We start from the raw sequence: 23,143 nt of genomic DNA, 5'->3' as shown, positions 1-23,143 counted from the left end.
CGGAGATGTCTTTAGACAGTGCTGGCTCTTTGGCTTTGAAACAGAGATGAGCACTGCCCCCTAGAGTTGGGAACAACTAGCACATAGGTGTGAGGGGAATCTTTACCTTTAAGTAAGCAGTGTCAACCATAAATTGTGATATGTCCCTATCTTTCATCCTAAAATCTCAATAAACCATGTCCCATTGGAACTGTTTTAAGATAGTTCAAATCAGAAATGCAAGAGAATGGTATTTTTCCAGAAACCAAAGCAGCCCAATATTGTGGATGGAAATAGCATACAAGACTCTGACTTTAAATACAGGTAGTCCTCGGCTTACAACTATTCGTTTAGTGATCATTTGAAATTATGGCACTGAAGAGAGACCCGTGGTTTTCACACAACTGCTGCAGCATCCCCAGGGTCATGTGATCAAAATTCAAACACTTGGCAATTGATTCATATTTATAATGGTTACCATGTCCTTGGATCACAGGCTCCTCCTTTTGTGACGTTCTGACAAGCAAGGTCAAGCAAAATTCAAGTAATCAAGTTATTATTAACAACTACAGTGGTTCACTTAACAATCGTGGCAAGGTCATAAAATGGGGCAAAAGTCAACAACTGCTTTGCTCAGCTATGGAAATTTTGAGCTCCACTTTAGCCGTAAGTCAAGGATCACCTATACTCTGGAATGACATTTTATGCTGCCATCTTGGAAAGTTCACTGTGAATACCTCAAGGAAACAGTGTGTAAATCCTTGAGATTCTTTTGAAGCAACAGGAGTTTGTATCTGTAGCTCTTAAAACGTTTTGAGGCCGAAATCCTGACCCTGATTTGATATGTAGCACAGGTCAAAAGAAATCCCTTAGAGATCACATCAACTAATTCTATAGGATCACAATCTCTTTCTAAAAACATCAATACAGCTGTTGGTCTTGAGAGAAAGAGGCCCGGGATTGAATATTGAGTTTGAAAGTTAATGTTATACTGACTAAAATTTAATTTTTTTACTAGATTACCCCAAAATTCCCTTCTTATGGTTGGCTATGATCAGGCCAAAAGGATTATTTATCAAAGGCTGGAGATGACTGAACTTTGAACTAAAATTGGCTTAATATGGAGCCCTGCAGTGCTCATTAGTAGGAATTTGTGGAAACCTGTGAATTACCTCAACACATTAATTTCTCAAAGTTTAGTGGTATGGTGGAGCCTAGAGATGGAGCTCTTGTCTCACAATCAGGAGGCTGAGTTTGATTCTAGGTAGCAGCCAGGAGATATTTCTCTCTCTGGGCACAATGAGAATATATCTGCTGCAAACTTCACATTGGCAATAGGAAAGGCATCTAGCCAGTAAACACTCAGCTACATTCCGTTGCCGTGACCCTGATGCAAGAGATTACGGGGTCATTAAAAGACAAAGACAAAAGACATTTTAGACAAAATAATATTAATTTCTGTTTGGGGAAATGTTTTTTTTCAAAACTGGCATGTCTTCACTTTCAACCCTTTTAAGATAGATATAATAAAATCCCTGTACCTGAGCATATAGGTCTGTGTGATTCTGAAGATGTAATTCTCCAACATCCAGGAATTCTAGAATTTTTTATATCTAGTGTATCACAATTTTTAGAGACTGTCATAAATTTTAACACCTATCTTCCACCAGTTCTTGGGGAGAAGACATGCACACTAAACTTCTTAAGATATCAAGATACAAGGAGGAAAGGCAAATATTTGCTGGTTGCAATAAAACACAGCAACAGTTGACTTTATTGAACTAAGTTTTATTTTATTTGTTACTACCAGGCACTTTCTTGGGCAGATTGACATATCCATCTTGTTTTTCTGCTGTTATTTTGAATAATTGCCTGCTCTTTGAACATATATAAATAAATAAATTTGTAATAACGTAGAACCTCAGAAAGGTTTAAAATAGAAGTCTACGGTGGTAGAAACTTCTGAAAAGAAAATGACACACATATATGAAAAAATATTATTTTATTCACATACTTTGTAAATTATGTGGGTTTAAAACACAGTGAAATGGGAATCATAACATTACAGGCGGCTTTTTATACATCAGAATCAACTTTCTTCTCATTTGAAATATGTAAGGACTTATGTAAGAAAGAATTTGATGACTCAACTGAATAAGGAAAAAAAAAACCTGTGGCTGGTTAAGACGAGTTCTTGAGAATTCTGGACCATTTCAGAACAAGAAACATTACACCTGTACTAATATCTCATTTATGCCGCAAATCTTTCCTAAGACCCCTAACATTTAAAAATGTAATGTTTTATGTAAGACAATGTACATATTATTCTACTATTCCCATACAAAATCACTGATATATTCATATGTTCATATTTAAAATTAATATTGTAAAAGATGTTTATACATCTCACATTCCAGATAATTATCAAGAGGAGAAATGCATTTTCTGTATGTAACATTAGGTATTAAATTATCTCTACATTAGCAAAGCATTTGCTAAAACATTAAGTGTATTCATTATACTAAAAAGGCAGCTTTCGTCAGTACAAGACTTTCAAGCATATTCCAGATGTGACTGAAATGCCCCCCCCTCTCTACTTTTCCTATTTTAATACAGAAAACTGTAAGAACTGATAACCAGAAGTACATAAGCTATATAAAGATATATCTTGTTTTCTGACTTCTCTCCATTTTTATATTACTGATGTTTTCAAACCTAATGGTGGTGTTTTAAAGACTTGTGAATGGTTTTCTATTTTACTCTAAACACAAGGACACAATTCCAAAATCATCTCAATATAAAAACCAATTGCTTGATTTCAGCGTCAAGAGATGCCATAGCTATTATTTGTGTGACAGCTTCCAAATCCCTCAGTGGCAAATTTGTTTTAACGTACAAAAACATTTGGTGGACAAAACACATTCATTTTAATTGTGTTAGCTTCTTAGAATGGCTTTTTTTAGTGGAAACCGACTTGGCTAATTTTGGGTACAAACACCAATCCTCTGCAAGTAACTTTCCCAGGCTAGTTTCCTATATGCCTCTGCTTCAGCCTGGCGGTCTGATGCAGATAAGATGCCCCGTCCTACGATGATGATGTCTGAATTTCGTTTTCTGATCACCTCTTGTGGACTTAGGTACTTCTGCCCAAGGCTATCACCTGCACAGAACAACATATATTTTTATTGTTTTCAGCTATTTTCATTTTGGTAAAGTTTTAAAAAATGACAGAAAATTCCAGAAAAAAACAATTCCTTATAAAAATGAATAGATCCATCCCGATACTGCTTAAGTACAAGGGAAAACCATAAAGAAAGGGGGGAGGAATTATTCCAAAGAGTCCCTTCTCTCCTTTTTGCATAAGGTAATGAAATGCCAATATAGGTTTAATATAAGTATAAAATAATGCAAGAGATGGCAAAAAATAATTTCTCAGTCGAAGTCCATCACCAGGGGAAAAATAAATTTCAAGACAACAATTAGAAAATGCATGGAAAAAAATCCTTACATATTATAAATCCACATTTATAATAAAATCAGTTCTGGCTTATGCTGAAAAAAAGACAGAATATCAGAAATATTCTCAAGTTACAATAATTTTTTTAACCCAGCCTTTATTTTTATAAATAATTCAAGACAGTGAACACTCCTTCCCCCAATAAAACATTTTGAATTTTTTCTTTTCAAATACAGACTGACAAAAAGAAGAGTTTCCATTGCATATACTTCCTATTATGTTTTTAAAAATGATTGCCTTTTGAAATTAACAGGCAAAATAAAAAGACCACTTCATAAGTACCCCTTTAAAGCAGGAGAGTAGCAACAGAATATAACCATCTAAAGATCTTCTCGTTGCCCCAGTTCATGCCACTTAGATCTTGAAAAGCATAGCCAAGAGATGGAACTCCAATCTCTGCATGAATACATCTGGTAAGGGGCTGTTTATTACTTTCCATGGTAATGGGGTCATTATCAGACTTTTCTAACCACTAACGTTAAAGAAAAAAACTCACTCCACAAAAGGAGAAAGACCCATAGCAAAAAAGCTTTTAATATTTTCTTTTAATCAAAAAAGGAATATTTATATCGCACAAATGTGCTCCACTTTTGAAACCCACGTTACAGGGATTGTTCCCCAATTAAATTCTATTGTAAATACTAAACTTTTAGACAATTTTGGAATCTAGACAATTTTCACTCCAGTTAAGTACACATTTTAAAATGCTTTGTCCTGTTAAAAATTTATTTATATATCTATTTGAAAAGACCCACTGTGATTACAATACTCACCTCCAGCTTGCATCTGGACACCTGGAGTTAAGTGAAGAAATTCAGGCTTTTCGGTAATTCTGCACCCAGAAATAAATCCCAGAACAAAATCTGAGTGATCTTCAGCCATTTTGACCTAAAAAAACATGCAGACACAAGGCCTGTCAAATTACACAACCCAGTAAATTTGCTTTGACATACTATAAAATGGAAGAATACTAAGCTGTGATGCTATTATGGACATGTCCCTATTTGCAAAAAATAATAATAACAATAATACATGTAATCCTTGATTTGACAAGTAGTTGTTAAATGAGATTTGCCCCATTTTACGATCTTTCTTGCCACAGTTGTCAAGTGAATCACTACAGTTGTTAAGTTAGTAAGTAAAACTGTTGTGAAGTGAATCTGGCTTCCCCTTTGACTTGTCAGAAGGCCGCAAAAGGGATCACATGATCCCAGGACACTGCAAACATCATAAATATGAAACAGTTGTCAAGCAATTAAATTTTGATCATGTGACCATGGGGATGCTGCATCAGTCATAAGTGTTGTAAAAAATGGTCACAGGACACTTTTTTCAATGCCACAGTAATTTTGAATGGTCACTAAATAGATAGTTGTAAAGTTGAAGACTACCTGTATTTATCTCGTAAAAGAAAGAATATCTCAATCACAAAACTGCACTAGCTCTTATATAATCATCCTTTCTTTGTGTCAGAATCTTTTCACAATCCCCTTCCATTCTTGCCTACAAACTCCCAAGCTTCCTAGAATTATTCTAGTTTTCACTGTCCTTCTCTGGCAAGGATTTCTCTAATGTACTGATATAAAGCTACATTTCCATTCTAAGCAGTTTTTTCACACTGCTGGAGAATGGGGGGAAAGATGGATGCTTTTAGGTCCTTGAGATGCTTTTATCTTTCAATTCTATTCAGATGAAAATTCCAACTTACGACGGCTTTCGTATAGTCCCCAGTGGCCAGGGACCCGCTGGAGCTCATCTCACCAATCAAGAGACACCCGCGTTGTAAAGGATGCCCTACTTCTTTCAGCCCCTTAAGAACTCCTGGGCCAGGAACTGCATGGGCATTAACCATATCTGACCAGGATGCTATTTTGAAAACACCACCTGAAAGAAAGAGTAGGGAAGTTAACCACTACGAGAATAGGTGTGGTTGAAAAAGCTATGCAAACTGATCAAAACCCACTTTCACCTTTCTTATTTTTATGGAAATGTTGCCAAGGATTGAGATCAAAAATCCATGTTCCAAAACAGTCCAAACTACAATAGTCAGCTACAGAGAGGGTGTGGCTCTTTTCTGCTTCATCGTGCTAGTCCGCCCTCTGCCGTAAGTGAATGACGGCTGTGTTCAAGATGGGGATCATCTCAGGTACTCAGATAAAATCTAGTTTGAAAGAACCTGTCTGGCTGGCTATCTGGATCAAAATAGCCCTGGAAGACAATCCCATTGGCTGGAGGGGAAAGATCCCTCTTCAGCCTAAAACCAATAGATCTCAGCACCTAGGTGTCAGCTAACTGTATCAAGAGCAGAATGGTCAGCCAAGAATGGCAGAAACCCAACCGTACAAGAGCGGAAACCTGATTTAAAATAAAGCATCTAAACCTTTGAAATCTATTATGGGCTGTAGACCAGAAAGCAATGCTATGAAGATCTGGCACAAAAAAAGATTACTGAGATGTGTTTATGCTAGAGTTAACGCCAGTGCAGAAAGGCTCAGTTGGATAAATACATTTCAATGTCCAAACACTCCTTTGTCACAAAATCATTTTCCATGACATGGGTGTGGAATAGTAAAAATAAAGAAATGAAAAGCATACATGCTCAGCACTAAGTTCTGATAATGGTCAGAATAAAATGTATGTTAAGAGAAATTCAGGAGGTTGGAAAATAAAAAGTAAATTAGTGTTCAATCAAATACATAGCAATTGTTTGAAATTCAAAATATCCCAACCAGTGGAAAAGCCCTAGAGGGGTTACAGTTTAGTCGGGGAAGTCAAATTTACCTTTGTACTGATGTTTTACTGTATTTCCAATGTCTGCAAATTTTCGGTCTTCAAAAATCAAGAATTCGTGCCGAGCAGCAAGCACACACAGCTCTTTCACTACTTCCTGAGAAAAATCATCCAGAATATCAATGTGAGTTTTCAATATGCAGATGGATGGTCCCAGAGTGTCAGCCAGTTGGAGCAATTCTTTGGAACTGTTCACATCAGCAGAAAGGCACAAGTTAGACTGTTTTTTCTCCATGAGCCTAAGAAGTCGAGCAGCCAGAGGATGAATGCCAGGTAGCTCAGCCCGAGAAGCGTAACTGATTTCTTTGCATACCCTTTTCACAGGAGCGGTACCGTTTTGCTCAGATGGTTTAAAAATATTGTCTTGAATGAATTTTTCCACTCTTACCACCATTTCAGAGGTAATTTTTTCCTGCTGTTCAAGGATTTTGAGAATTTGAGATAAGCTGTATACGGAGTGCAGCCTAATTCCATGTTTTTCTAACATGGCTTTCCCTCCTTGTTCTCTGTCCAACAGCACAATGGCATCAGTAACCTTGAGTCCTTCTTTCCAAAGGACCTCTGCCGTTTCCAAGACACTTGAACCGCTGGTTACTACATCCTCAATGATCAGACAAGTCTCTCCTGAATTAATTGTGCCCTCCACAAGGCGTTTGGTTCCTTTAAGAGGAATAGAAAGGATCGAACATTATTATAAAACCCTAAAATATTATTGTCATTAATAAATATATATGTGTAACACATCAATCATTAAAAAAATTATTTCAGTTCAACACATTTGCATGCATATTTATTAATTGTGGGCACAAAATTTACCTCAAAACTCTTTTCTATCAAAAGAGAATAAGCTTATAGCAATTCACTGTCAGTCACATCTTGCTTATTTACTATTGATACTCCTGATTCTCAACCTGTGGTCTGTGGGCCTCTTTTTTGGGGGGTGAGGGGCAATGTCATCACAGGGAGGCTGCAAAGGCTTGAAGAAATGTTATGATTTAAATCTTCAGTTAAGTCTTTGGGGTTCATGCCCATGCCCCAGTCACAAAAGATATTTAAAGGGGGTCGGTGGTGAAGGAAAAAGTTGAGAACCACTGACTTATACCATCAATATGTAAAATGTAAATTAAATGTTATTCTTTTCACCATAATCTTTGGCTTCTTTTCTCCGTATAAGCATTGGAATCTTGTTGGTTGAGCAGATTATTGTCGCCAAGGGCAAAGCTGTGTATGGAACTCCACAGACGGAATCATACTTGAGTGTGGCATCCTTTGCTGAACAGAAAAGGAGATCTGCTACCTGAAGAGAATGGTTTTAAAATTTATTTTATTAGCACACAATATATTTACCAATAAGTGAAAGTTTAAGGAGTTTTCCAAATTTTCTTGTGGCAACATAAAAGTTTGATCTCAGCTTCTAATTGAAAGAATGATCACTTATTCATCAGCTTAAACTGGATAATTAAGACCGTGTTATATTAGTTGTTTCTTTAGCATCATTTAAAGCACAATGGAGACCAAAGAAGCAATCACTCCTTTATCAAATATTCAATAAATAATCATCTGAAATATGTCTTTGATTTGTATGGGCAAAAATTATTCATTTCACATATAACTTTCCCTTGTTCCCAACCCTTAATTTGTGTTCCCACTTACTCTTCACATTTTAATTTCTGAAGTAAACCTTCCTGAACTTGGACAATCATTTCAAAAGCACCCAACTTCATAATACGTAGCATCGACGCTTAACTTCGAAGTATTTTCTACAGACTTTCAAGAACAAACCAAACCAATCAGTCAAGAAAAAGTAAGCATTTTGACTTCTAGCAATTCAGTGGGTTCACACACTACTCTAAAATATACATCATCAGAATGTTACAATTGTGTCTGGGAAATAGTAAGATGCCTGCTTTTCTTAAAAAGTCAGCTATGTAGCTTAGAACTAACTTCAATTTACTCCAAGGACCAGGTGGACCATATTGCTAAAAAAATCTATTTTGTACTTTCAACTTTAGCCAATACATAGATTGTGACCTTTCCTGGACTAAGATAGTCTGGACAGAGTTATTCGTATTTTAGTAACACATCTGTGCTGTTTTAACTTATTACCCTGTGAAGATGGATTGGAACTTTTACCTAGTATAAATATTCCTATTTCTTAAAAGGACTAAGCGGCATGGAAAACCAGATACAGCTATAACTATTCCCCAGGGACTGTCCAGGCGATCTCTTCAAATCCAAACTTTGCTGAAAAACTCCTACAAAGTCTACAAATACTAGTCTTTGTGATCTTTGGAGAATTTCTTCATAATCTTGGCTATGAGCAATGCTTAAAGTCCAAGCAACAAAATTAGAGACTTCTCAGAAAAGAAGGGCCTGCGTAAGCCTGACTGATCTAAAAATCCTACCCACTTCTATATCGTTGCCCAGCAAACAATATGCTGTCATCCTACGTTAACTTTAGCTGAAATTACATTTAATTACAGCTGCTATTATTTGAGATGCAAATACGGGTAGTCTTCGAGTTACGACAATTGAGCCCAACATTTATGTTGCTAAGTGAAACATTTAAGTGGGCTTGTCCCATTTTACGACTCTTCTTGTCACATTTGGTGAGTAAAATCACTGCAGCTGTTGAATTAGTAAGGCTCTTGTTAAATGAATCTGGTTTCTCCATTGACTTTGCTTGCCGGAAGGTCAGAAAAGGTGATCACATAACCCCCAACACTGCAAACGTTGTAAATGTGAATCAGTTGTCAAGCATCCAAACGTAAATCAAGTGACCACGGCGGAAATGCCGCAAGTCATTAAGTGTTTTTTTTAATGATCATAAGTCCCTTTTTTCAGTGCCGTTGTACCTTCGAACGGGCACTAAGTAGACTGTTGTAAGTCGAGGACCTGTAATCGGACAATCCCCGATAACAGCAAAGAGCTAAAGATTTCCACACACTTTGCTCATCCAGTGATCAGCCATAATTTACAACCCTGTGCTGGTAAGGCTGAGTTTCATTATGTTTCAATGAGATTTTTCAAGGCTTTTTGGTCAGTCCCTCTTTTTATCACCCATTGCTGATAGAAAGCCGGGATTACACCTCATGACCTATTAGGTATACACGTTTTATTATTTATTTATTTATTTATTCATTCTGTCAAGCATTAGATTGATAATCTGAATATTTATATCTGAATTAGATAACAGATATAAATGTAAACATGATTATGAATACATGAAATGAATACAAATACAAGGGAGCATTAGGACAGGGGTGGTAGGCACGCTGGTGCGCTTATGCACGCCCTTTTCAGACTTCTTAGAAATGGGGTGAGGTCGACAGGAGACAGTCTAAGGTTAAACACGTGAACCGCGCTTCTGACTAGCAAAGGAATTAAGGCAGCAAAAACCGCGCCTTTTGCCGACTCCCAAGAGCGCAGCTTCGGCAACAGCCCAGGAATCCCCGCGGCCGCTATTGGTGGCAGGATTCCACAGGCACCGCCTCCTTTTCCTTTCATCTCTCTTAGCCCCACTCCCTCACAATAACCGCTTTACCGCTTATGCCGGTCGAGCTTCGCGGGCTGGACGGTTACCTTATTTAGCAGCGCCGGATACGACACGATGACGCGGAGGTCGATATAGACCGGGGAGACCAGGCCGCTCTTCAGGACGAACTCCCCGAAGCGCAGAGCCTGAACTCCATACAGCTCAGACGCCAGCGACTCCATGGCGCTTTGCGCTTTCTCCGTTACCGCGCGCGAGAGGCAGGGAAGGCGTCGTGTGCGTTGCGGACCTTGTCGCCGAACCAATGACGATCTCACAGCGATCGAGTTGGGACTCGGAAGCGGCAAGTGACGTCGCACCGGGGCAGGAAATTGCGTTTGCGCCCTCTGCCGGCGTGGAGGAGCCGATGATGGGCGTGGCTGGGGAGTTTCGCATTGCTGAAGAGGCTTTAGTAAAACAGGAGAGTTTAAAAGTGTTGCTACAGGTTTCAGTTCACAAGTCATAGTTTTACTACCCACCCACCCCCGAACACGCCAAGATTTGAAAAATGGGCGTCATGGGGAGATCTCAGTTCAAATTCCCCTTTGACTGTGCTCTCAGTTCTGGATAATGCTTATCTCAAACTCTTGTGAGGATGAAAATCAGACATGACTTGTGTATGTTGCCTTTTCTACATCCGCTTTGGTGTTACTCTATAGAGTCCGAACTGTTCTAACATGATGACCTCCAAATGTCAATTTATTTACAGTAAATGTAGAGACTGCATTCATCGGAAGCAGAAATAATAATTATCATTATATTAAAAATAACACATGGGCAGCCACAACCAATTGAGACTTGAGGCTCTTATAATTCCCAACTGGTATTGGTAAACAGCAAAATAGGAGGGAACCAAATTTGGAAAAGTGGGTTTGTATCACAAGTGCCCATGTGAATGGGAAATGCACAAAATTGAGTTCAAGGAAACTTCGTTCTAAGCCAGTGTTTCTGAACTGTGGCATTTTTAAAGATGTGTGGACTTCGACTCCCAGAATCCCCCAGCCAATACTGCCTGGGGAATTCTGGGAATTGAAGTCAATGCATCTTTAAAATACCAAGATTCAGAAACACTGCTCTAGGCCTTGAAGCTCTATGCTTCAAAAACATTGCTGTCAGTGCATCTTTCCTTCTGAGTCAAGGTTGAGATAGTATTGCATTTTATTTGCACAAGGTATTTTGAGCATATCTTTTTGTTGAGAATGAACTGTGACATAGCCTTACACATTTCCACTTAAGATAGCAGCACCTTATAATACTAACCCCCTCCCCCCCAGGTTTAATTATAATTGATAAAATATGTACCTAAGCCTGAAATCCAAAGTTTCAATATACAGCTGGGTAGATTAATGTACTAAAGATACAATAATCTGGTACAAAGTCCAAGTAAATGGAAAAAATCTGTGAGCTCAGGGCTGTTTTTTTATCTAATCCCTGATTACCTTTGTGAAGTCAGGGCCCTGCTCTCTTGCCAGTCAATGCATTGTGTCACTGGATACAAGTTCATCTGATGTAGAAGAGAGCTGACAATGAGTCTTTGCTCTTTAGTCAATTCAGGCATATATAGGGTCCTGCCCAGTGTAGTAGATCCCTGCTTCTATGGATCTGGTGCTTAGTGCCTTTTCTTATACTGTGATCAGGGGTGGGCTGCTCCAGGTTCGCCCAGGTTAGGGAGAACTTGTAGCTAACATTATGGCCAGTTTGAAGAACCTCTAAGTCCCACCCCTGGCTGGCCCCATCCACCCCCGCCGCCTCTCCCCTCCCAGAAGTCTCCACTTGGTCCATTTTGGATGCGAGGTAAGTGCAGGGTCCTTGCGGAGGCTCAGCAAGGGGGGAAAATGGGCCTCCGGGAAGTTCTGGAAGGCCAGAAAGGGGCCCATTTCCAGCCTCCGGAGCCTGGGGAAGGCAGTTTTTGCCCTCCAAGAGGCTTGAGGAAAGCCTCCGGAGTCTAGGGAAGGCAAAAATGGTCCACCTGCTGTGGTGCAGGTGACTGACTAGGCCACGCCCACCATGGCCAAACCCATCCAGGAACCAGGCAGAGAACCGGTTGATGAAATTTTTAAAGCCCACCCCTGACTGTAATCGGTGCCGCCTTTTCGTCCAGCCATTGGTAAGATTTCCCAATGTCTCCCACCTCGGCTTTCATCAATGATACCTCCCATGCAGGGCATTATCTCGTTATAGTGCTTCCTCTGCTTGATCTTGCATCTGTGCTGCTCCCTCATTCTCTCAGCAGCTTATCTTGGCCTTGATATAGGCATTCAGAAAGGCTTCAGACCCCCTTCACTTTTGTCAATTTTTTCTTTGCCCAAATATAGTAGAGCTATAACTTCCTAACTCTCTGTATGGCAAAATTTATTTTTACTGTAGTTCATGGAATTGTAGCAATTAAAGAAACTTCAGAAGAGGGAAATGTCAGACATTTGTATTTTAAATGTGGCAGTTTGCATCTCTGAAACTTTGTAACATACTCTTTCAAAAGAGCTGCTTTGTTGTACACAATTTTGTGTTTTTTGCCGTATCAGTAGGTAAGTAATTCTGAGACAAAGTTGGGGACAGTAATGCAGCTGTCCCCTTTCAGCTGCAAATAATAAATCATGGTATATTAAACTTAACATGCTGGAATTTAATTCTATTGAAATACTTATGCCGTCAGTATGTTGCTAGTATAATCTTATACGTTTACTCGGAAATAATTTCTCTTATACTGAATCGACTTTACTTCTAAGGAAGTGTAGGCAAGAGAGCAACCTGTGTTGCAATGTGCTAGTGATTCCAAATGTGTTGCTCTATGTCACGGGAGTCAAACTCGCCACATCATATTGCCATCACATGATGTTTTGTGACATTTTCCCCATTTGCGGAGCTGGGGTGGGTGTGGCCTGCGTGTGACACACCCTGCCTGCGGGCTGCCAGTTTGACACTCCAACTGTCTGTAGACCACTCCATCATTTAAAGCTTTTAATGATCACTAGGTGATGGATAAATACCACACTCTGCTGGGGTCTATAGGACTCCTACATTAAATAAACTATTTTTAATTTAAAAAGCCGTCAAATCTTGGGAATACAAAATATTGCAATATTGAGTGATCATGAGATTTTGGGCATTTTTATTCTTTTTCTGTCCGTGTCATGGACACCTGCTATATTCTCGCAGACCACTAATGGGTCCTAGATCACAAGTTGAGGATCATTGATACAGGCCAAAATAAAAACCTCTACTCACCGAATGCATTATATATGGCTTAGTTGATTTTATCAGAACAGTTAATTATATATTCTAAAACAATCCAGTGCTAACTCTTTTTATATATTGCATTTATAAGGAAGGTAGTAGCCTAAAATGTATTTTTCTTTTATCCATAGAGAACATACGTTGCCAAAGAATAGGAACATTACAACATTACATATGAAGAGGTATAAATAAAATATTTACAAAATGCTTCTTTACAAAACACATATGCATACAAAATGAAATTAACAATAAAATAATACCACTTAAGGTAGACCAGCAAAAGACTGAAATTTGTTTAAGGCTGTGAAATAAGTTCTCACCTTGACCTTTGAAAGGATGGGAATAGGGATTATTTAGTCTGAATTACTTCCTTTGTGAAAATCCTGACAGCATCTCAGATATATTGTTATCTCCATCAAAACAACAACAACCCATTACTATACTACCTTGGTGGGACCTTACACAGCAGCTGCAAGTCCATTGTAGTAATAGTGTAATCCAATGTATATCTCTTTATGAACAAGTCCCACTGAGTTGAATGAGTCATACACCGGAATGTTTGTAGGACTGTACTCATACTGTTCATCTTTGAATTCATTGGGGCTTACTACTAAGTGAATATAGAAATGTCATGTAACGTTCTTCACATGACAGAATATATATCTATTGTGGAGTCACTTGGACAAAATCAGAATAATTTGCTAGCCAAATACAAAGAGCTGATTAAAACACTAGCACATAAAAATAGAATGTAAAATATGGCTTAAATAGAACAAGAGTTTTGCTATTTTGAAAGTATAAATAAGCCAACTAATCCTGATATTATGTTGACAATCATTAATATAATGATTTTAGAACAAGTATTTAGGAGGAAAAGGGGTGGGTCTGATTTTATTTTGCTAAGAAAGCACCATCATCTGATGAATCATAGATGCTCGAAATGAATAGGAAAGAAAAGAAGTCCATGGAAATGGCACTTTCAGAATATTTTGAGATTCCAATGGTGTACAGCCGTTTTGAGCTACATGCTAAAGGACCCACTTGACCACATGCAATCAGTGGTTCTTTAAGAAAGAACATGTAACTGTGTCAGGCAGATCCAAGACATGGAATAAGGGCCAGACTAACACATCCATTTGCAGCCAGTCTCAACCTACGTTGCTAACATTGTCTCACAAAATGAGATTTTCATATTTTGACAGATGGGCTTTAAAAAAAAACACCTACCAGCCTCTTTTATTTGTGTAGCATCTGATTGCTCTTGATGCAAAAAAAAAAAAGGTATTTGGACTAGATAGGTTTTACATCCACATTACAGAGCCCTTTGAAGTAACAGTTGCTTTAATATCTGAGTCAAGTGTCTGATTTGTGTCACAATTTATGCTTATTCTATGAAGCACCAGTCACAATATCACCAGGGTTTATCCCAATGTTTGCTTGCAGTGGAGATTTCAGCAAAAATTCATAGCAAACTACTCTGTATAAAAGTCTTTTTTTAAAGGATCACACATTAGAGACTCAAATCAGGAGCATTTGTGAACATCTGATCAATGTAAATGTAGAGTAGCAGAATTGGATACCCAGGTTGGCTAATGGCTACCACAGCTTGAAGAAAGGAGATTTAAACGAATTACAGCCATAAATAAAATGGTGGGTCTTTTGTTAGATTGTTTCAGGTCTAGTAAAAATTGCCCATCATATGCCACATTTTAAAATATACCTTTACTTGGAAATATGTGGCATTGTTTTCAGCTAGACTTACTCATTAGTAAATATATTAGCAGTGCAGCATAGATCTTAAGAAAAGGAATAGGTGTGATTTTAGGATCCAACTTCAGTTGAATCGTGGCTTTCGTTTTTACCTGAGCCCACATGCCACATGTTTAGATGATTGTCAGTGCCTTTTAGAAATAGTTGCTAAAGGCAACAAGGAATTGATCTTATCTTACATTCCATATTATGACAGCATTGCAACATATGATGGTTGCTTTGATATTAAGTACAACAGGGTTCGTGTGTATGTGGAATGAATTATGAAAAAATGAACATCTTGTATTTAAAGGAAAAGGTCTTTGCCTCTTTTTTTCCTAGCAAAGGCACTCTCTCTCTATATATATATACTTAATAGCCCCACATCTTAACATCATTTTCTGTACTGTTTGTTCTGCTTTCCTGTATTGATTATTACTTATCTAGTGAGGCAAGGTGGAAAAAACATTTACAGCACTTGTTTGGAGAAGTTTGGTAAAAAAAGGGGGGAAATATTAGGGAAATAGCCCTGTTAATTTGATTTAGAATTATTATTAAGCATGACATGAGTCTTACAAAACCATTATTTCTGTTAATTATAAAGAGCATGCACTAAGTAAAACAAGATGTAAGAGAGGGAATCTCCAAGAAAAACTGCAAATGCCTTTGGGACGGAGGCTATCATAGTTCAATATTCTGCCAGTTCAGACAAGATGGCCTGTGTGCCTGGGAATTTAATCCTTCTAATTTCCCTTTCTTCATTTGGAGAATGTGTTCTTGGTTCTTAAGGCATATTATTTCCCAATGTTTGAAAAAAAAATGAAGTAGGCTCTCTAAAAAATAAAACAGATAAAATGGGATCGGATTAGGATCTTGGTCCAAAATGTTAATAGACTGAGATTCTTCTGTCTGAAATAGATGATAGGATCTTTGTTGGAATTTATAAACTCCTTCAATAAAGAGGAGACTTTGAACCCACTGAAGAGTTTCCATCAGAAGAGTAGGGAAGAAAATCTACCCCTATTTGCTCCCAATTCCATTTCTCCCCTGAAAAAAAATCCTATTTCACAAGATGGCGGAAACCCCTGGAAAAAACAATAGTAGCAAAGAAACAACACTAAGTGCTTTGCCCTAGACAGTGTGTGAAATCAGCAACAGTCACACACCTTTTTTTGGCAGAAACCTTTGAGATAGAACTTTGCTCACTAATAATCCCGCTGGTAGAATTTTTAAAAAAATACTAATCCAACCCAAGAAATCTAACATGCTAAAGATTTCTTCTTGTTTTGGTTTTCTTGACCCCAGGCCCAATCTTTTTAAGCCAGGAAAAAAATGATGCTTAATCACTCCTGGAAAAGAACAAGGAGAAAAGTAGCAATGCTCATTGCAGAATAGAAATCTCACTGTGTATTATCTTTGCCCGTTTTCTTTAGGAATTGAGTTTGTCTTCCACAATTCTCTTTCACAGCATTCATTATAAAATTGCAAGAACTGTTGCCAGTTCTTTTTTCCTCCCCCCCCTAACTTTCAATTGTACAAGAGTACTCTATCTTGTGAGCTCTGGCGCTACTGACAGAATACAAAACCCTTGGCACCACTGACAGAATACAAAGTTACCAAATGTCAGCTTGTCACGGGGTTAAGCATTTATTTGGAAAACCAGTTATCTATATCGTCCTGCCAAGGGATGAAAGCGTAAATTATTCCTTGCTTTTTCCCAGAACGATGAGATTTATTTTATCTTTTAGCCAAACAATACATTTGGCCTTGAAAGTATTGTACCAGGAGCTTTTTATATCACAAGTAGTGAAAGGACACCCTCAAACCATTGGCCCTTTGTGATCCAACAAGAGGAGCCCATTATCTCTGCATGTAAGAAGTAGCAACCATCATATCTGCTGATAATCACTAAATAAATCAGCCTTCCCCTAAGGCATGCAGGACATTAATTGTTGGGGAAGTGGGAAAAGGAGGGAAAAAAACCAGATGGATGTTTTGATTGATTTGTCTTCTAAAGAATGTCTATACAGCGAGGCCATGAATAATTCATTAGCTGTATTAAAATACTCTTGGGGTGTTCAGTGTTGGAATGATTTTACAAAGATAATGAAAGAACACTTCAGCCTGGAACTATTATTTCAAAAACACTTAATTTGACATGGTTGTTAAAGGGCTGTTACATTGTGGGCTCCTTGGCTAATCAGAAAGTAATATTGATTACAATGACTTTTAATATTATCATTGAGTTGCTTCATACTATGCTTTGGGATTTAAAAAAAAACAACCCACCATGTTTGAGAAATGGAGCAAAGAAGGTAAATGCATATGGTCATAGTAAACTATTAGCCTTATGTACTAAGACCAATTTCAGAGCCATAAGCATAATGATGAACCGACTATGTTTACCACACTTTGGCCAACTTTGGCTTGAATTCACAACTGAGCAACTTTTATAAGTGAAAGGGAAATAAGATCCTTTTCAGGTTACAGAGAATATGAGGATTCAACAAACATTCTTCAAATAGAAAAAGTATTTGACATCTAGTTTACAGATACAGCACTTATTTTAAGATAGCTTTTTCTCAACAAAAGTTTTCTGTACAAGAGCTATAAAACTTTAATTTAAAAAAAATCACCTTTTTGTGCTTCATCTAAATGTTTTTGATGTCTCAATTACTTTACCATCTTCTCAGTAGCACACGGCTACCTTCTAGTAAGTTAATATTGAACAAAAAGAAAAGTGTGGCATCCCAAGAGGACTTATTGGCAATGGTCTGCTGATATCTTGATCAATGCCACTTATCTATCACTTCAGTGTTACTGTGAATCTCAAGTTTAGCACACTTACCACAAGCTAAATTCTAGTTCAAGATTAATTAAATCTGCCTTACAGGAACGCTCTGATCCTTAATTAACACAAGGAGAGCAATTTTCACAGAAGCCAATATTTATCCACTCCAGTTTAAGAATTGTTGACTATAAATAGTCACTTAGTTTTGTTTTTCCAATTTTTGATTGAATTTCAGATACACCACTCAACTATTCATATAATTAGCAAAACTGCCTAGATCTTTCAGATGGTTGAAGATCTTTCAGAAATAAGATAACTGTGTTTTGGTTCCCGCTCTTAACTGATGCCACCTTATTGAACATGACCATGTAATTACAACAAACCCCCCTCAAGATGTTGCAGCTGAGGCAACCTGAGAAAGCATCTAATTCTAACTACTTAGATAATGTAACTGCTGAAACAGTACACACTTTCCTCAACAATTACATCAAATGTAATACTCTATACATAGAGGAAAAGTTGCATTGAATCTGCTTTCTCCATTTTCACCCGCTGCAGTGCTCCATTATCGCTAACCACAGTTGTTATTGTGTTATGTTCCTGGGTTCATTCTGCTCATAATGAAACTCTTCACGTTGGGAACGGGGCGCACATCGAACTGGTGTTTGCGGCGTTCGATGAAAGTCGCCAGGCGGGAGGTATCCAGAGGTATTTTGGAATAGCTGCCATTGTGAAACTGCAGCCACGGGTGCTGCAAGCAGGTGGCGGCAGTAGGTCTCCTCCTGAAATCTTCCTGAAGGATTACGTGGATGAAATCTTTGGCAGCATGGCTTACATCGCAAAAGTACTCGTGGGGAAAGCTGAAATCTACTCGGCACACATTGATGCACGTCTCCTCCCTGCTTTCATCCAGAAAGGGAGAAACACCACTCAACATGACGTAGGTGAGTACTCCCAGACTCCAGATATCTGTGCCCAGGGACACTGGAGCCCCTTGGAGAACTTCTGGAGCAGCAAATTCAGGGTTTCCAAGCAGATGATGGACATGGTAATGGCCTGTGATTTGAACAGCATCTTCAAGGTCAATTAACTTCACACGTGGCACTGGGATCCGTAAATCAATCAGCAAATTTTCTGGCTGTGGAAATTGAAAATTAAATCACATTTTAAAAGGTGTATTGTACATTTCTGTTGTGATAAAAACAGGTTTCAGTCAACACTGGTACAGCCAATATACTAAGAGAAACATGCCTGTATCTGGGGTTACCTCTCAAACAAATATCTTTTTTATAGAAAGTAAATCCACAAAAGGTAGGTTTGTGGCCCATTACATTCAAGAGGGCATCTAGCATGAATCCTCATATTACTGAAACATGATTTATCAGACCATATTGCTAAGCCAATTGTCACAGGCAATTAAAAATCACAAGGCACCAACAGAATATAAAAATTTTAATATGTTTAAACGGTTATAAACTGAGGTAAATGTGATGGGTGCTGAGACAATTAAACGCTTGTCTTTATTAGTATAGATTTATTTAAAGCAAACATAATATAGAGAGACAATTTGGGACTGGCAGATGGAAAATACTTAACAGGTTGTGCGATGGTTAGTATCTTCATGCACAAAACTTTCAGTTAAATACATCCTGCACAATGGCTCAAATGTATATGGACACTAACTTAGTTTCAAATAGTTAGAGCTGTGAAGCAACTTTGCATACCGGTAGTTGGGTTTGCTGTGAAGATGAACAAGCAGAAATGGGTGCTTAAGACTGTAGAGGCACAAGTTAATATTTTCTTCTTTTCTCCTTCTTACCTTTATATCCAGATGAGCAACTCGACAATTGTGAAGATATTGTAATGCTTCCATCGTATCTCTTATATAAAAAGCTATTTTTTCCTCCATCAGTTCATCATGATTCATAAGATAATCCAAGAGGCGGCCATCGTCCATCCTAAAATCCAAAAATGTTCCATTATGAAAATAAGTCTCATGAAATCTAAGCAGACTGTGAATTCCAGTCCCATTTTAGGCACGAAAGACAGCTGGGTAAAGTCATTGTGTTGGGCCAGTCATTTTCTTTCAGCTCAACTCACCTCACAGGGCTATTGTTTTGGGGAAAATAGGAAGAGGAAGGAATATTAAGCATGTTCACCACTTTGAATTATTTATAAGAATAATAAACGTAGGAAATCAATCAATCAATCATAAATACTGGGATATCTCCCTAAATAGAGTGGTATTTTTTAAAAAGAAAAAAAGGTGGACAATTATTTTAAAAATTACCACCGTAAAGGCTTGTGATACTACATTTTCATAAATCCAATTTAATATAAGGAACTCTACATTTAGACCATGCATTTCACAGAAACTTTAAAAATGCATCTTTGGAACCAGACATATACAAAATGTTCATTTCCTTCCTGTAAGGAAATGAAATGGCTTTCGTGAAAATAGTCAGGTGTGCAATATGACAGAACAGATAAATACCATATTTTTCGGAGTATAAGACGCACCTTTTTCCCTCAAAAAAGAGGCTGAAAATCTGGGTGCGTCTTATACACTGAATACAGCCTTTTTTTGTCTCCCGAAACCCTGCCCCCTTCACCAAAATGGCTGTGCAGAGCCTTTAGGAGGCTTCCAGAGTGCTCCTGGAGGCTGGGGAGGGCAGAAATGAGCGAAAAACGGGCTGTTTTTTGCTCATTTTTGATCCCCCAGTCCCCAGGAACACTCTACAAGCGTCCTAAAGGCTATGCATGCCCTTTTTAAAACAAAAAATGGCCCCGTTTTTGGGAGATCTGCAGAGTGCAAAAACTTTTTTTTTAATTTGCCTCTTCAAAATCTTGGTGCGTCTTATATTCCGGTCCTTCTAAGACTCCGAAAAATACGGTAAGTGACTCGTTTCAAGAAATAAGAAGTTTAGCTTCCATGTAGGACTTACAGTTCTAAAACTAAGATGTAGGAAGATGGCGACTCATAAGTGTCATGAATGGTGATATACTGAGGATGTTGTAGGTGCTGCAACATGGCTGCTTCGTGCGCTGCCTGCTCTTTCTTTTTCATTTTTTTATTGACAAACTTCACTGCCACATCCTTCCTTGTGGCTTTGTGAATACATTTCTTTACGACAGCAAATCGCCCCCTGGAAAATTAAGACCATTAAGATAACTTGTAAATAAAGGATGAGTCCATTTTGGTTCAACATCAATAAATGGAAAGAGCTTTCTAAAGTCATTGAGTTATTAACTTTACAAGTAATTTATTGTCTTTTGCCCTGGCAATATTTTTTTGGGGGGAAAAGCAAAACTAATACAACTATATTCAATTTTTTCCCCAATGAATCTATTATAAGAAATCCTAACTGTGAATTAGAAGCTGAATTCTGAGTAGCTTTGTGTGGGAAGAACTTCCTTTCCCCAAAATTAAATTGTAAAAAAATTAAAATTAACACTCTTGGCCATCTCTATACACATATCCTCAGAAATGTATACCATGGATAAGGAACTATAGGAATACTCAAGCCCCCTATCATAAACCTCAAGATAACTTTGTATCCTCCATAGCCAGGAGACAGGTGGACATACATAGTTTCTACTAAACTATATGCCAGTCCCAAATCATGGACCCTTTGCACATGGCAGGAGAGAAAGTTGAACACCTTTCATATGCGCTGTCTCCAACATATCCTTGGCATCACCTGGTATGATAAAGTTCCAAATAGTGCAGTATTGGAACATGCTGGAATGTCGAGCATGTATACACTATTGAAACAGCGACGTCTATGCTGGCTTGGGCATGTTGTGAGAATGGCTGATGGTTAGTTTCGAAAGATTTCCTGTATGGAGAATTAGTGCAGGGAAAGCGCCCCAGAGGGAGACCTCAGCTGCGATATAAGGATATCTGCAAGAGGGATCTAAAGGCCTTGGGAATGGACATTAACAGCTGGGAAACCTTGACCTCTGATCGTTCAGCTTGGAGGCTAAAGACGCAGCATGACCTTCTTCAATTTGAAGAGACACTTGTTTGGCAGGCTGAGGCAAAGAGGCAGTCCCGGAACCAGCGAAATTTAGGGGCTGGGCAGGGGACAAAATGTATCTGCCCTCAGTGTGGAAGGGATTGCCACTTTCGAATTGGCCTTTTTAGCCACACCAGATGCTGCTTTAGGACCTCTTTCCAGAGCACGATACCATAGTCTTTTGAGACTGAAGGATGCCAATATATATGCCAGTCCCAAATCACGAACACAATTTGCTCATCAGAAAGGGCAAATCTTTCTCTCCATATTTTTACGTAGATAAATCCTGTGCCCAGATTTAGTCAGCACTGTTTTCTATCTAGTGATTGTCCATGGCGATTCTTAATCACCCAAGCCATGAATGTCCCAACATTCAGCAGGACTTTTTAGGAGGGTTTTCTTTAAGAACGTTTTGCTTCTCATTCAAGAAGCTTCTTCAATTCTTCTTTAGAACTGAAGAATAGCAATAACACTTAGACTTATATATGATTCCATAGTGCTTTACAGCACTCTTTTGGCGGTTTACAAACATCAGCATATTGCCCCCAACAATCCTGGTCCTCATTTTATTAAACTTGGAAAGATAAAAGGCTGAGTCCACCTTGAGCCTGTCAGGATTAAACTCCAGGTTGTGGGCAGAGTTTACCTGCAATACTGCATTCTAACCACTATACCACTGGGGCTCGGAAGCTTCTTGGATGAGGAGGGAAACATTTTCAAAGAAAAATCCCCAAAAGTTCAGTTGCCTTTTGGAAAAGCACTTTTTGTAACTTTCTAGTGGTTCTATATTCTATTATTTCTTCATTTGACTTTAGCATTAAAAGGTTTCTAAGATGAGCTTAGAAAAAGCAGTAACACAGAGCCTGCATTTATATATCACGCTAGATCATCATGTCTTCCTTCACTAAACCTACCACTGTGGTTTGTAAACATTTGATTAATAGCTTAGAGCAATGTACTAAACTATCCACTTGTGAGTTAATCATGGTTTAAAAAAAGACTGGTTTCTGTTGCAAATAATAGCATGTACAGTAGTGAAGGGGCTTAGTAAGAGAAGGAAGAAAAGAAAAGTGAATTCTGGTGAATGGAGCTCATTATATTGGGAACTAGATCCAAGCCCACATAGATTTTAATAAATGAATTGGGATCCATAGAAGATACTATGTGTGTGTGTGTCTGTGTGCACAATGTTGTGCAGTGCAGTGCTTCTAACTCAGCTGGGAAGATACGTTTTTGCAACACATGAAAGTGTGAATGCGGTGACTCTCTGTGATTGATTAAAGCAGCCTTGACTTTTTCAGAGGTTGTGTGGTTGCTATGGAGAGACTCCCATTGCAATGATAATATGATTAAAAAGGTTCAATTATACTTTCTCTACATTTTCTGTTGCTTTTTGGCTTTTGTGAAATTACTTCCTTACCGTCCAATTTCATTCAGCTCCGTATAGGCAAAATCAAAATTCTCTTTCCAAGTAACGGTAGCTCCATCCGCTGCAGAGTCTTGGAACCAGATGGGTTGGGAAATAGAATTAT

The 23,143-nt window shown here is 38.2% G+C and overlaps 2 protein-coding genes across 2 annotated transcripts in view; both read right to left on the bottom strand.

Moving 5' to 3' along the window:
- Positions 1–1,821: 1,821 nt before the first annotated feature.
- On the bottom strand, positions 1,822–10,080 carry UMPS (uridine monophosphate synthetase). The gene is made up of 6 exons (XM_081936555.1): positions 9,869–10,080; positions 7,430–7,583; positions 6,278–6,946; positions 5,205–5,380; positions 4,270–4,384; positions 1,822–3,139 (listed from the first exon to the last, which is right to left on the bottom strand). The coding sequence occupies exons 1-6, from the start codon at positions 10,001–10,003 to the stop codon at positions 2,958–2,960; spliced, it is 1,431 nt and encodes a 476-aa protein (XP_081792681.1). The 5' UTR covers positions 10,004–10,080; the 3' UTR covers positions 1,822–2,957.
- A 5,717-nt stretch (positions 10,081–15,797) lies between these two features.
- The window catches only part of KALRN (kalirin RhoGEF kinase), a 563,540-nt gene continuing 556,194 nt past the window's right edge, over positions 15,798–23,143 (bottom strand). Inside the window, exons 24-27 of the mRNA XM_081965424.1 lie at positions 23,032–23,110; positions 20,538–20,738; positions 19,412–19,550; positions 15,798–18,730 (exon numbers count right to left, since the gene is read on the bottom strand). Coding sequence (XP_081821550.1) covers positions 18,185–18,730; positions 19,412–19,550; positions 20,538–20,738; positions 23,032–23,110 — 965 coding nt within the window. The 3' untranslated portion in view covers positions 15,798–18,184. The remainder of the gene's footprint in view (positions 18,731–19,411; positions 19,551–20,537; positions 20,739–23,031; positions 23,111–23,143) is intronic.

Source organism: Natrix helvetica (assembly GCF_964273705.1).
Source record: "Natrix helvetica genome assembly, chromosome: 1".
Lineage (NCBI taxonomy): Eukaryota > Metazoa > Chordata > Lepidosauria > Squamata > Natricidae > Natrix > Natrix helvetica.
The sequence above is the reverse complement of the archived record's forward strand: the minus strand, read 5'-3'. Positions and strand labels throughout refer to the sequence as shown.